At 34.6% G+C, this 15270-nt stretch overlaps 2 protein-coding genes across 2 annotated transcripts; one reads left to right on the plus strand and one right to left on the minus strand.

Moving 5' to 3' along the window:
- Positions 1-790: 790 nt before the first annotated feature.
- LOC141643827 (uncharacterized) lies at positions 791-4071 on the plus strand. Its single transcript, XM_074453147.1, has 3 exons — positions 791-1207; positions 1515-1783; positions 2867-4071. Exons 1-3 carry the CDS (start codon positions 901-903, stop codon positions 3755-3757), a joined length of 1467 nt encoding a protein of 488 aa, XP_074309248.1. The 5' UTR covers positions 791-900; the 3' UTR covers positions 3758-4071.
- A 5143-nt stretch (positions 4072-9214) lies between these two features.
- LOC141643812 (PHD finger protein ALFIN-LIKE 7-like) lies at positions 9215-15270 on the minus strand. The gene is made up of 5 exons (XM_074453127.1): positions 14770-15270; positions 14622-14654; positions 13027-13255; positions 10156-10273; positions 9215-9728 (listed from the first exon to the last, which is right to left on the minus strand). The coding sequence occupies exons 1-5, from the start codon at positions 14864-14866 to the stop codon at positions 9456-9458; spliced, it is 750 nt and encodes a 249-aa protein (XP_074309228.1). The 5' UTR covers positions 14867-15270; the 3' UTR covers positions 9215-9455.

The following is a 15270-nucleotide window of genomic DNA, read 5'->3' on the forward strand; positions in this document are numbered from 1 at the left end:
TTCTAGATTTCCTGGAATTTTAAAAAATAAATTCAAAAGAAATCAAGGCATATCGAGTGTACAAGATTACCGTACAATCGTCACCATTGCTAGAGCTGACAAATCTTACCCGACCCGACTCGATAGAACCGGAGAATTTTGCAAATCGAAAATGACCCGGCCCAATGACAACCTGTAAAATGACATGACCCAAACCCGACCGGACCAGAGCCTATATTGGCCCGACCCGAGATTGGCCCAATTAAATTGTGACAATTATTAAGTTTAATATTGATCAAAATGAAAGTGATTGAGTGTTTAGATTGACGCGTTTAACGTAATAATGGAGTAATTAAACCAAATAATGATACTTCAAAATCTAAATTTAATGGTAAAAAATTGAATTAATGCGATAAAGTAACTGTACCCAATAATGATCCGGCCCGACCCGATACATCAATTGACCCGAAATGATTCGACCTGATAACAAACCGACCCGAACCACACTCGACTCGAAAGGGTAGGTTGACCCGACCCAAACCTGATTGGACTGACCCTATTGCCACCTCTAATATTGACAATGCCAATAAGATGCCTTCACTTTTATTTTGTTGAAATTCTGTTTTATTGGGAGGGTATACGATGATGCAGTAATCAGGTTTAACCAAGAATTTAGAAGAAAAAAAAAGGTTTTTGTTTTATTTTTTGACTTTTTTACTTGCTTTGCATATGCCATCCAGCCATCGTACGGATTTTACCCCACATTTCACAATAACTCTTAGTATAAATGCCACTTTTCCTTTCTTCCATTATATTGAGTTCATCAACAAAATATTAAAAAAAAAAAAAAACACACACATAGCTAGTGGCTAGATTTTTTTTTCCCCTTTTGCATTATTTCAATTCATTTGCCTTCATTTTATGGCAATTGCCACAACCATGAATCTTAATAACGTTGATATTAATGCCAACTCGAACACAAACACAGACACGAACACAAACACAAATACTAATAGTAATAAGTACAAGCAACAACAAGAAGAAGAAGAGGGTCATCAAGAAGAAGATGAGCACGGACATGACATGGTCATGCCCGGCTTTCGCTTCCACCCTACTGAGGAAGAACTAATTGAGTTCTACCTTCGTCGTAAGGTGGAAGGCAAGCGATTTAATGTTGAACTCATCACTTTTCTCGATCTTTATCGCTATGACCCTTGGGAGCTTCCTGGTATATATCTTTATTACAAATACTTCTGTAAGACGGTTTTACATTAATCTTACTGTATATTATTGTAAAACCGTCTATTTCATGTTTATTTATTTATTTATTATACATACCTTAACCTTATCATCATATCTATTCATCCCCAATAATTTAGTACAACTTGATTGAAACTAGATACACATTTATGAAAATTAAAATTATTCTTATTTAATACAACATAACCTAATCAATGATTCACATGTTTATTTTCTAGTATTAATAATTAGTACAATGATTATTAAATATCATCATTTATTAATTATTTGTGCAGCCATGGCAGCAATAGGGGAGAAAGAATGGTATTTCTATGTGCCAAGGGACAGGAAATACCGAAATGGCGATCGGCCAAACCGAGTCACGACATCCGGTTATTGGAAGGCAACCGGAGCGGACCGGATGATCCGAGGAGAGACTCTCCGGCCCATTGGGCTTAAGAAAACACTAGTGTTTTATTCCGGTAAAGCCCCTAAGGGTATCCGTACAAGCTGGATTATGAACGAATATCGTCTTCCTCAACATGAAACCGAACGTTACCAAAAGGTACTTAAGTTTTTAATCTATATATTCGTATAAAACATTTAGGTTTTAATGGATTTCGAAGGGCTTGGGCTGAACTCGAATCATGACATATCGTTTGAGAGACGATTAAAATTTGTTATCCAAATTTGGGGTAAGACGAGTATGGGAGGACTCGTAGGTCCTTGGATCGACATATATATGTCGATAAATAGAATTGTAATGATTAGTGTGAGTACTATACCCTAAAAATCAAGGTTGAACATGATCTTTTCTATAAGCTCGTACTTCTGATTAAACGACAATCTTATTAATTGTAAAAAAAAGATGTGTCTAATTAGATTAAAAAGTACAATGACATTAAAAAAATCACGAATCCCTAAAAAGTTTATCTAAAGGGAGCCAGGGCGATTTTGATATAGACGTAAATTGAGCTCAGGTTATGAGCACCATCTTTCATGACTTTACCAATTAAGCTAGTTGACATCTGCTACTCATAACAATTATGCACTATTGAAGAATGACATGATTTTATAACCATGAAACCCTAATTTACTTGGAGTTAAAAAAAATGGAGCATGAAAAAGGGAGGTAGCAAAAGAGAAGGAGCACAGTTTCCAAGTAGTGTAACAAGTGTAATAAATAAGTAGGGTAATTTAGTAGGACAGTGTTTTAATTGAAGTCACGCATATGTTATGAAAGACATGAATGTATGCTTAAATTCTATCCTTCTGCTATCTTTGCTATCATTATTACACATCTCAGTGTTTTCACATTGTCATATATTTGGTAAAGTCATTAATTTTTATGTAAAACTGCATATCTTTATGACTATATATAACAAGCCTACACTTATTACGACTTACTAGTACGAGTAACTTGTTTTAAAACGGTATTATACAAGAATTTGTAATTTTTATTATTCTGTGTGTATAGGTAGAGATATCATCGTGTAAGAGTAACCTGTATTAAAACGGTATTACAATAGAATTTGTGATTTGTATTATTGTGTGTACGTGTGTATAGGTGGAGATATCATTGTGTAGGAGTAACTTGTTTTAAAACGGTATTACAATAGAATTTGTGATTTATTTTGTGTGTGTATAGGCGGAGATATCATTGTGTAGGGTGTACAAGAGGGCCGGGGTGGAAGACCACCCGTCAGCACCACGAGGGATGGCATCTAGATTGTCATCGTCTTCACGAGCAACATCCTCGTCATCAGAGAGGAAGAACACCCACCACAATACCGCCTTTAGGGCTCAGTCATCGTCTTTACATCACCACCACCAGCAAGCGGCCTTAGAACAACAATTGGAGAAGGTGAATGAGACGGATGCTAGTAGTAGCACGGATGTTGGGACCGCGCTTGGGTTGTCTCACCACAGTTCTTACACTGTGGTGAGTCCATTACCAGTATCACAACCACCACCACAACAACAACCACAACCACAACAACCGATCACAGAGGTTGATCAGATGATGCATATGCTAAATCATCACCACCATCAAGGTGGTGATGATAGAGCATCAATTTTAGAGGGGCGAACGAGTAATTTAATCCCGTCTTCCATCTTCTTAGGTAATGCTTCTACTACTAATACTATCAACCAAGTTCATCAAAATCAACATCAGCCAAGTTTGGAGGAGATACAAAGATTAGTAGAATATCAACAAGCTTATCTCAGCCATCATTTCCAACAACACGAAAATCGACAACAACTCCAATTCGGATCACTTACTAGCAACCCGAATAATAGTACTAGTACTACAACTACTACGACTACTAATAATAATTCCCTTTTGTTTCCAAACTACATTTTCTCACAACAACCTATCCTTGTTAACAATCCACCACCTATTGTTGGAGGCTCTATCGGGTTGCCGCCTCCAGTTACAACAACGGCCGGTGGTGGTGGTGGTGGTGGAACCGCGTTGTGGGAATGGAATCCCTTCCCGGAGCCTAATAGAGATCATTTCAGTAACCTCTTCAAGTAACTTTTTGCTTCATTCAGCAGCCCTTGCTTTAATTTACATTTTATATTTTATGCTCATATAGGTAAAGAAAACACATATTATTAATTCGATTAGATTTAAGTTTCAATTACGATGGTCTTTTGAAAAGTCGAATTGCTACCCACCTGTAGTAGATGGGTATATTACGACGATTATATTATGTTTATTAGCTACCTAGTCTATGAGAAACTATAGATTTATGTTGTAGTTTACTAGTACTTGATATTAGAGTTCAATGCATGGAATTATTATATATATGTAACGCAATTTGAATTCTAATTTAAGTTGATATATCGTATATGTTTGCATTATGCTAGGGTTTAATGATTCACAATATGAAAAAGTGAGTATCTTCAAATGATTAACATGAATTAAATTTTTTGTTTGCGATATTATGGTCTGTGGATAATTGTCCCCTCTGTCTCAATTATATGTTTACCTTTTACTCCGTATATTATTTGTGATAGGTATTTAATTTTAATTAAAGCTAGATAAATGATTGGGACATGGGAGTAATATTTAGAATAGATTATCGGAATTATTGAATTTATAGATGAATATAGTTAACTCCTCTCATTATGAATTAGAAGATGAGAAATTTAATCACATGGGTGTGGGTCTATATGTATGCATTGTGTAGAGATGAAAAGGGAAGAAAAAATTAAATGTAGTGAATTTAGTAAAATTCAAGTGTTATAATCCTTGAGGGAAATATAGTCAATTGCTAGATATATAATGCAGTCAATTTATTAGGTTCTTGTGTTAATCATAAACTCTTTTCAATTTAAGGTTAAGAGTTTGTTGTTGTAGTTGTTGTTGTTGTTACAGTTCGTAGATTATATATTAGAGGTAGTATATCTGATTGTTTTTTTTTTTTTTTATGATAAAATTTTCGAGTTTTATTTTAAAGAATATAGATTTTTACTATAAAGTTTTTTTTTTGTTTTTTTTGTTGTTGTTGTTGTTGTTGAGTGCATGATGAATGAAGTCATGAAGATGTTCCATTCAATAGGGATGTTCTTGAGTTATATTAGTATGTAGAGGGCCGATAAGATGATTTTTACCTTCGATTTTATTTTTGGAAAAATACAAGATTTTATCTTTGGGAATTTAAAATAAGACCATTTGTTCCATTGTGTGCATCATGATTCATGACATGCATGATGCATCTTGATATCTCATGTCTCATTATTTTATCCTTATCACAAATTATCAAATATGAATTACAGTGATTTTTGTTGTTCGATGATGGATCATATGTCGTAAGATAGAATTAGTGGAAGAGAAGATGGAAAACAAAAATGCATGAGACGTATGATCTAAATTTGCATGCATATTTATTAACATTCTTAATTAGTTAATGATTCTACTTGTTTAGATCCCGCACAATGCATGCGCGGTATATATAGAGGTTTAACATTTTAATGTATAATTTATAAATTTTCAATTGGTACCATAAAAATTTTCACAACTCATCTCATTATATTTCAATTTGAGAAAAAATTGATCTCGAAACTAATCAAGAGAAAATGTCGTGAAATATGTATTTTAGTGAAAATATTTTTTATACCTCAAAATTAATGATTTTATTTTATAAATATTCTCAAATTATTATAATGAATTTTTTTTATCGCGAAATTAGTAACAACATTTTATAATTTTGTTTTTTACATAATAAGAATGCGTCAAGTTATTCTCTCTGATAGTTTATAAATGAAATATTTAGCATTTTGTAATTTATTATTCACTAATTTTTATAATTTTATTCTACTTCTACTTTAATTAAAAGATTATAATTGAGAGTTTATTAAAATGATTATAGTTTGATGAAAAGACTTATTTTTTAATGAAAGGTAGATTAACAAAATAAACATTTATTTCCATATTTGAGTAGATGCATTTTTGGAGAGAAATTTCTAGAATCCTTGTTCTCTTAGTAGATAGGAGATTTGCACTAGAATTATAGCAATTTTCATGTAAAATTAATAGACTTATACGTAATTACTGTAAAACATTCTACAAATGAAAGTATTTAATTAAAAAGATTACTGAATATTAAAAAAATCGGCGTTTTTTAAGAAAAATGTTAAAAATGGTTACATGGTACGAATAATAAAATACTCCGTAGTTCACTAAAAAAGCGACATAGCGATAAAATGGCTAATTACTAAGTCTTATGAAAATGATTATTATGTAAACTTCTATGTTAACCGATGTCAAAGGGTAGATTGAAGCCGATACTACTAAAAATAGGAGTATGAGTTAAGGTATAGTCCTACTAGTAGATGCATGTTAAAAAGGGTTACTAAAAATGTGATATAAAGAGTTAAAAAAAGAAGTGAAGTTAGGGTAAACATCCAAGTATGCAAAATCATACCAACTCTGATGTAAGTATTACTGGTTTTGGTAAATGTATTGTCATCCAATTCTAGAATGGTCTGGTGCACTTTTGGTATACCTATTATATTCATTCCTTATTCGGCAAGGCATTTGATTAAGAGTAAAAAGGGTAGAAATTTATTACTCAATATTTCAACTTGTACTAGTTTAATTTGTGAATTTTTTAGGCAACTCAATTAGGCCGAGTTTTTTTTAACTTAAAGTCACTATCTTGACTTTTAAGTTCAGTTCCGCGCTTATTAGTTAAAATCAGTTTAGTTTAATTCAGTTTTTATAAATTCAGTTCAGCTCCTATAAATTTATTTAGAACAGTTTTATTCAATTTATACCCATATTTCTAAAAGTTCGGCTTTTATAAGTTCAGTTCAATTTTGTTCAGCTTCTATAAGTTTAGTACAACTACTCCAAGTTCAGTTCAGAAAAGTTCAGCTCTTATAAATTTGGTTCAGTTCAGTTCAACTCGACAAAATTAAGTACAAAAAAACAAGGCCTTAATAGAGAACTATTTATGTTGTACAGTAGAAAATGTGAGATTAGTTACACAACCATAATTTGAAGTCGTGAAGTTAAATATTAATCGAAAATTTGAGAGTGACTTTAATTCTTAATTGAATTAAATTTGTAAGATAAGAACTGAACTGAATTTATAAAATCTAAATTAAACTTATCTTATATGATTATAGCTAAAAGAATTTAAACTGAATTTATAAAACAAAAACTCAATTTAACTTAATTTTAGTAAGATTTAAACTAAATTTAAAGGGAGAAACTTTAAATATAAAAGAACATGACTATAGAGTATAGTGCTTTACTAATATAGTGCTTCATTTGACCAATTTGATTGGATATATCAGAGTCTTATGAATTACAGTATTTTCTTAAAATGACTTAAAAATTTTGACGTAATCATGTAAAATCTCATTTCAATTGTATTAGCTCATATACATTGGCAGTCATACCATATTTTAGGCTATAATTTTTCACTACGTTACATAAAATAATGGCTTGCAAGTTACAACAATTCATGGACTATACAACCAGATGTATATGTTGTACGGTGTAGAACCTGAGCTTTGTGTCAAAGTATCCGAGCTTTATATTAAAGAATATGAGCTTTATTAGAAAGTATTGAGTTCATTCATTTACACATTAAAAACATGAAATTTAAATTAGCTCAGGAAAAATTACAAGTAAGCTCGAATTCTTATACTTGGATGTACCATGCTTATGGTACAACTGGATGTATAATCCTATTTGTGAAGTTACAACTAGTTACACAAAAATTAATTATTCTAGATAAAATAATCTAGACCAAATCTAACATATGTCGCTCCGTAATTTCGGAGAAATTAGTGATCAAAGTTATACCTTTAACAATTTAACCACAATTTAAATAAAGACTACGGAGTATAAAAATACAAAAACGATAATATAAAAATCGTAATGTTGTGTGCAATGTTTGTACTTTTGTACATTATTTTCCATCTCGAAGGTGCACATATTATCTTCTTTCTCATTGTGGGAAATATAAGACAGGTAGTGATATTTTTACTCAATTTGTAGGTAAATTCAAAATTTGTTTTAGTATTAGCCTATCAGGAATCGGAATCGGAATCGGTAGTTTTTAACGAATAAATTTGTTGTACAAGCATTAGAAAGTTTCAGAAAAGTATTAATCTTTTTTTTTTTTTTTTTTGAGTTCAAACACATACTCGTATAAGCTAAGTATGGCTCCACTTAATTATTATGTCATGTTAAACAATAGAAAAATCAGCCTAAAATTAATACTCATTAATAAATCATTCGGATCCTAGCTATACCCATCAAAGTCAACTGTTTGTCAAAAAAAAATGAAAGTCAACTTGTGTGAAGCTTATAAACAACCGTTGGTCTCTCTTAGAGAAGATTTATTGGGTGTTGCGTTCCCCCGTTTAATTGCTAGTTACTATAGACTTTTCATTCGGGGCTTTCCACTCTTGCGCACCAAAAAAAAAAAATATGAAAAAAGAAGACCGGAATGTTCTATGTATTTCTTCTACAAATGTGACAAGCAGTACCGGTAACTCATCATACCATATCGATGACCAAAGAAATTCAAATTTAAATTACAACAGTAAAAAAAAAAATCGTTCTCCTTACCCTCTTAAGATGATGTTTTTCAGAGTATGTACGCATGCATCATGTGCACACGGCACATACGTACTCCTTGACAAATTAAAGTTGATGGATAATTAGCAAGTACACAGTTAACTTTCTGATATCATACATAAAAATATTAATATTAAATTCATCCTTTTTCTATTTTTAAATTATTCAAAATACAAAAAAATGTTGTTGAGGTTAGTCTACAGATGCACCCATGGATTGGCCCCTCTTACCATTTGACAAAGCCTGGTTAACTACTCAGATTTTTTTTTCCAGAAGACTAGAGAAGCCTTACTGCTCTTAAGAAGGCCACTCGTCAAATTAACTTCTCAAGTCATCATCGGATCCGAATCAAGTCCGATCATTTTGAACTTTCGGGTCTCTTTATATCGAGTTTCAGCTCAATTCCAATATGGGTGGAACAAACCGAGTAACATCCATCACATTTACTATCGGATCCAAATCAAGTCCGATCATTTTGAACTTCCAGGTCCCTTTACATCGAGTTTCAGCTCGATTCCAATATGGGTGGAACAAACCGAGTAACATCCATCACATTTACCGTCAGTTTAAGCTTTGGCTAGTGTTCGTTGCCAATAGGCCCATAGTTAAGTTGCGGTAGTTTTTTTCGCCATACCCGCAGATATATGGCCAGATTTTGAACAGTTTACTTCCGTTTTACGGCTTGGTCATGTTTCTGTCCACTCTAGCTAGGACCGAGCGGTAAGGTCTGAAATGGGCACCTCTGGGCTCTTATGTCGCTTCAAGGGATGGATACAGTGGGTCGTAAGTCATCGGTCGTTGCTAGTACTAGATCTGCAGTAATAACTAAAAGACCGAACAAAAAACTACTGGACCTATTGCGTTTTTAATAAAAATAGGGGAGTATAGCAAAAAAAAAAATTGGTGAAAATAACATAATGCGCGTTTACTGCAGGTAAACTTTGCCTCAAAACCCGCTCCTACAAATTTGAAGAATTAGTATAACTAACACAGGATATTCTTGATTATATATCCTCCAAACACATTCTAATTTCATGAGTCCAAACGAATCGAACCTGAACTTTCTGTTTTTTAACCGGGAATGCAAATAGAAGTTTATACTTGACCTTGTTTTAGTCAACACATAAGCCTTTCAAACACGAGCTCTTTTGGTACTGCAGCCTGGGCATTTGTACTGCTTGATGTGCTCGGCTTTAGCAGGAGTGATTTTAACACATTTACCATGGAACCATTTCTCGCAAATGTCACAGCAGATCCAAAACTCATCAGCAGCGTAATTGTCCCCGCACGCTCCACAAAGGGTTCCTGCTTGTTCGTCATCTTCCTCATCTTCTTCCCCGCTTCCTTCTTCCTTTGGTAGTATAGGCATCCTCACTGCTTTAGTGTGATTCTCCGGGTGTCGTGACTGTGAACATGGGAAGGAAGAGAAGACAGGTCATATAAGAACATTGCCTCAGTTAGACTCAGCAAACAGCTCATTAGGCTCGTGACATTTTGAATATAACATCTAGACTCGGGAAGGATCGCGTCATTTCTGTTTGGATGTGTTATCGACGAGTCATTACGGGGTATGGGTCTGTTAGGGGCCATTAAAGGCTACGGTGAGTCCAGACTCCAGATTAGAGATTTGGGTCATATTAGGTTGGGTTATTTTGTTCAGATACGGGTTTCAAGAGCTCCCACAAATGGCAGGATAGAGAGGGTCGAAGGTACACATCCTTGCACCTATTTGTAAGCAACAATGAGACGTTTCTAGTTTCCAACTTAAAAATGGTGAGATATAAGAAAAGCAAAAGTAGAAGAATTTTCAGCTACTATGAGATAAAGGATACCTTTGATTTTTTACTGCTGCTGTTATGAGGACCAGAATGGTCCTTGGGTTGCTTAACATTTCCGGACAGAACTTCAAAGACTGTTGGCAAATCATTTATCATTTGAAATAGCTTTTTCCTGAACAAATTTCAGGAAAAAAAAAGAAAGTTAGCAATGACAAGCAGCAAAACAAAAGATAGATAAGTTAGCTTCTTCAGGAGCAACATTGGCATAGTAAATTAGTAATCACAATTCACAAAATAGGCACAGAAAAATCATATGCGATGAAGACACCCTAATAGCAGAGAAATCCAGTATAAACATACTGCCTAGAATGCGATCTGGGATTCTTCTCTATTTTCTGCTTTGTTTTTGCTTTTGTTTTTTGTAGCGCCAGAAGATGGAGACAATTTTGTGATGAGATGGGAAAAGCAACATTATGATATCAGAAAACCAACAAGGCTACTTAAGGCAGACTAGTCTCACAGAAGGCCAAGAGACTTTGGAAGAACATCTCGTAATAAGACAGTAAAGTATAAAAATGCCTTAAAAGGGAAGTCGTTAAATCCATTTAAATGCTTACAGGCCCTTTTTTGAGCCATTTTGCATGCACTTTTTTGAGCCACCTTGCTTTAATTCATCATAATCCAAAACCAAAGAATTATAAGTCTCTGGCTTTGTTGGAAATGGAAACTAAGGATCCACAAAACATGACTGGCAAATATATAGTATATGTATGTGTCTACTGTCTAGAGGTAACTCTGGATCCACTGTTCAATGTGCAGCTTCTAAGTCTCTGCACAAAGCCACAACCTGATGGTCACTCTTCAGGTGATCTAAGTAACAGGAGAATGAGAAACATCCTTGAATATACAGGAAAAGCAAACACAGCTTAAGCTCATCTCGACTGAACAATCCATGCTTAACTCAGAACGTAAATTGGTGATAAGATCCAAGATTATTGGGATATGGCCTCAAAAGAACTGCAACAAATGCATGAACCAACTCCATCCTAGTTAATTTTTCTTATCTAACCCTTCAAGATTAGAACAAATATTATTGTGACCTAACTTTAGAATATAAACAAACCACCACACTCCTAATACCAAATAATAATCCGCATCTCCAACCAGAGCTTGTATCCGAGGAACACTTAGATATGAACCATTACCAAAACAAATAGGGCTTATCCTGCTTCAAATCTGAACTTCGGGAAAAATGCCAAATACCATCAGTTGTTAAGTCCTTGATAGTGCTATTTGCACTGCTGAAGATTCTTAACAGAGAACAGCATGCTTTCTAGGTGAACCATGCTGCATCTTGCACCACAAATATTGTACTTCGCACGACTCCACATAACTTCCCAAACCAAAGTTAAACTCCATACGAAAACCATGTTAAAAGAACTAGCCCAAAGAAAGACCTGGAACATCTCGTTTTATATCATCTAAACTCAAAATAATAGATTTTGATTGAAGGAATTCACTGCGCCAGAGCACTGAAAACTTTTACATTGAGTGAAGCACAAGGTTACATGGTTCGGGGTTCGATTCGGTTCGGATTCGAGTTCGTAGTTCGTAATTCGCTATACATAGTGAACTGGGTTCGAGGTGTAAATAAACAATCTATAATTTAAGTCGGGAAATTAAATAAAACACATGAAAATAGGAAGAGTCTTTATTGGAAGTTGTGTACTTTGCCAATTACCACTAATAAGAAAACAGAAAAGTCAAATAAAGTAACACTGTCAGCATATTTAATTTAATACGTGTATTCCCAAGTTTTTGCAAAGTACCAATAAGTCCTTACAAAAAGTAACTTAAGTGGTCAGCCCCACATTTTAATAAAGGACAAAGTTGTCATTTGAATTAAAACCCTACCTATCCATTATTTCTTAACTCCACTACACTCTTTTGCGCCTCCTTTCCCCTTCGTCTCCTTCTTTATTCCTTCACCACTACCATACTAGCACTTCTCCGGCAAGCCATGCTAGCACCTTCTCCGGCCAGCCATGCTCTCTCTACTAGAGTTCGTTGATCTGACCGGTCTAGTTCGCGAATTCCGGCGACCTAGTTCGCGAACGACCCCGATTCGGGTCCGACGAATCTGGTTCGAGAATCGGGGGTCCGAACTCCGAACCGTGTAACACTGGTGAAGCAGATACTGGCTAATTTACACCTCAAGTATCAGCAGAGTAAAAAGCAAAAATCGTTTATAATCTGTAGATTTACCCAAACAATGAACCATTGTATACTAAAATCAAAGAGCTTACTCTATCCTACAATTACTAACCTAAGACTAACAACAAACAGAAGGTAGACTATATAGATCCATGTGATTTTATAAAAATGGATGAAAAACCTGCCTTATTGACTAAAGTAATGCATTTGTATTACAAATATAATCATACATTTAAAACTAATAATTTTTCAAGAAGGATTTATTCCTGATGACACTTGATGGCGGTATATGTAGCTCCAAAACCTCAAATTGGCTTAAAAAGCGTATAATCTGAAACATTTCCAAACTGAAAGACCACCCTCCAAGATTTGCAGCTGATGTTTTCAAGGTTGTGAAGGTTACCACGGCCATGTTTTGGGTAGTATCGACCGCTTTATAGCAGCATGACTGAGACCGTGATGTGACACCAATTCCAAAATCAATTCTCAAACCGCAATTTAGTACCATGGCGGGTAGGAGCGGATTGGGTTTTTACAGGTTCACTACAAACCTAAATGATTGCAAATAACACGTGCCTCGAAAAAACAACACAAAATGTATGAGTAAATTATAGAACTAAGCAGTGCTTGCACAGGCCTATAACAAGTTTCATAGCACTCTAAAGTTGCATCAGTGAACAGTTTACATAGCTGAACACGTAAAAAATATACCTGTCATTCTTATGGAAACCAAAGCGAGCACCAAAATAAAATGCTACAGAAAGTAGCCACGAATCGCTGTGAACAGCAACTAGCGATAGCCAATCCTTCTCCTGCATACCATCCCTAGCAAAGTTAATTCCCAATGCAGGCTCAGGAAGCTCAGGAGGAACTTCTTCGACAGGAAGATTAACTTCCCAGGTCTCATTTGGAAGTCCATAGAGACACAAATTCTCCTTCTCTGCAAGTCAATGAATTAATTTCTTAAGTGAACACAAGTAGATACTGTAATCATGTCCAAAAAACATCAAAGTTTCATAAAACCCTAAAGTATAGGTTTGATTACTAGAGTAACTAGACCAACACATAAAGGCGGCCTTATGGGTCTTACAGAAAAGTATCAAAGGGAAGGGGTATGGGTGATATTAAAGGAGGAACTGATTAAAAAGTCATACCTGAAAAACGCTTTGGATATTGATATAAGAATATTAATCAGAAACAAAGGGTGTGTGACAAGGATAAAACATTTGTTCAATAAAGACTGTTTTCAACCGGAGCACTATGAACGAGTCTGGTAATTAGCAAAACTTTTAGAAGTTTATCACAGTTATCATAGGGTCTAACTAGCCCTCAGCTTGAGGTGAGATACAGGTCATACAACTGACCTATAATTTTATATTTTTACGTGATGGCTTATAATATAAAACACAGAAGTATCCCAAGTAGTCAAATACAGGTGACCATGATACTTCTACTGCACGAATATGCATTGAAACAAATTTAATGATAAACTTATAGCACTTCAGCTTTTCAAGATCCGTCATAAGAGAAACCCTCACTATTCTCAACATTAAGTCACTAATCTATGCAGAAAAATCAGCCACTCTGGCCACATTGATATGATGTATAATTTACAAGTAGCACAGGAATTCCTAGTAAGTAATCATGGAATCACGGATTCCCCCAACCCCTCCAAGAGCAAGCAAGATGAGTTTAAGCACTACGAATAACTAATCCATAATAGTGTGTTAGAGTATAAAATCGATCTTGGTACTCCAACCATCAGCTTAAGCTTTTGGTTTTGGTTGAGATGGTTTCTTGACATGGTATCAGAGCCATGTGACTAAAAGGTCACGGGTTCAAATCTCACCGCCCCCAATTTCTAAAGTGGAATATTAAGCACCCGTGTTAGAGTATAAAATCAATCTTGGGACTACAACCATCAGCTTAAGCTTTTGGTTTGGTTGAGACGATTTCTTGACATAGTGTAATACACTACAGTTACACATCGAAACAGTCCAGCAACACAGACTGACAACATAACACTTGCATACATATGTTAACTTAGCCGGTAAAGTCGTTAAGTTACGCATGACCCATGTCAAAATCCGTCAACATCAAAACTACCTCAATAACGTACAAAACAAAAAACTGAAAGTGACAACCAATAACGAAATGCCAAAATTATCCACAAATTGCTTTCCAATTCCCAGTACTCAAAACTAACTGCAGCAACCTAGTAAATTGAAAAATCAACTCGAAAAACCGACACGAAAATTATCAAGCATAACAAAAAAAACAATACGAAGCAAATTCCACATGCTCACCAGGATCACATTGCTGATAAAATTTCTCAACGTCTGCAAAACAAAAACAACGAAAACAATTATAATCAAAACGATTAAAAAACGCAGAAACTAAACAACGAACTCAACAATTATTCAATTAAACAAAGGAAAAACAAAAACAAAATACCAGAAGTGAGAGCTTTGATCAAACCAGAACGTCGTCCCTTAAAATCATTAAAAACTTCTTCAACAGTTCTAGGTATATTCTGATTATTTACCTCCATTATTTTTTCCCCAATTAAAACAATTCTACAACGAATTAGGATAGTTCGGTACTGGATTGAGAGATCAAATTGGGGAAATTGAAACGCGTAGGTTGAAATTAGGGTTTATATGAATGAGAAGCACAAAACAATTTGGGGAAATTGAAAGAATTTATGAAATTAGGGTTTTAGATTGAAGTAGTAATTCTACTCATCTTTTTGTAATCTTTGTTTCTGAGTGTTTGATTTGTTATGGAGTTTTATTGATTTGGGGAAGTTATATATCCACGGATAAAATATGGTGGGCCACGGGGATTGGTTTTTTGTTTGACGATTGTGCCCTTGTGTTTACGCTTACGGCTTACCCATTCACGTTCACGGATTATGCAATTATGCCGGAAGTGATTAGATAGTAGCCTAGTAGG

This window comes from Silene latifolia, chromosome 2 (assembly GCF_048544455.1).
Source record: "Silene latifolia isolate original U9 population chromosome 2, ASM4854445v1, whole genome shotgun sequence".
NCBI lineage: Eukaryota > Viridiplantae > Streptophyta > Magnoliopsida > Caryophyllales > Caryophyllaceae > Silene > Silene latifolia.

What these genes read in the sequence shown, in the direction of transcription:
- LOC141643812 (XM_074453127.1), bottom strand. Translation starts at nt 14,866, where the DNA reads ATGGAGGTAAATAATCAGAATATACCTAGAACTGTTGAAGAAGTTTTT. An exon ending in GGTTTCCATAAGAATGACAG is followed by an intron (nt 10,274 to 13,026) that starts GTATATTTTTTA and finishes AAATTTGTTCAG; the next exon opens with GAAAAAGCTATTTCAAATGA. An exon ending in GCAGCAGTAAAAAATCAAAG is followed by an intron (nt 9,729 to 10,155) that starts GTATCCTTTATC and finishes CCATGTTCACAG; the next exon opens with TCACGACACCCGGAGAATCA.
- LOC141643827 (XM_074453147.1), top strand. Translation starts at nt 901, where the DNA reads ATGGCAATTGCCACAACCATGAATCTTAATAACGTTGATATTAATGCC. An exon ending in TGACCCTTGGGAGCTTCCTG is followed by an intron (nt 1,208 to 1,514) that starts GTATATATCTTT and finishes TTATTTGTGCAG; the next exon opens with CCATGGCAGCAATAGGGGAG. An exon ending in AAACCGAACGTTACCAAAAG is followed by an intron (nt 1,784 to 2,866) that starts GTACTTAAGTTT and finishes GTGTGTGTATAG; the next exon opens with GCGGAGATATCATTGTGTAG.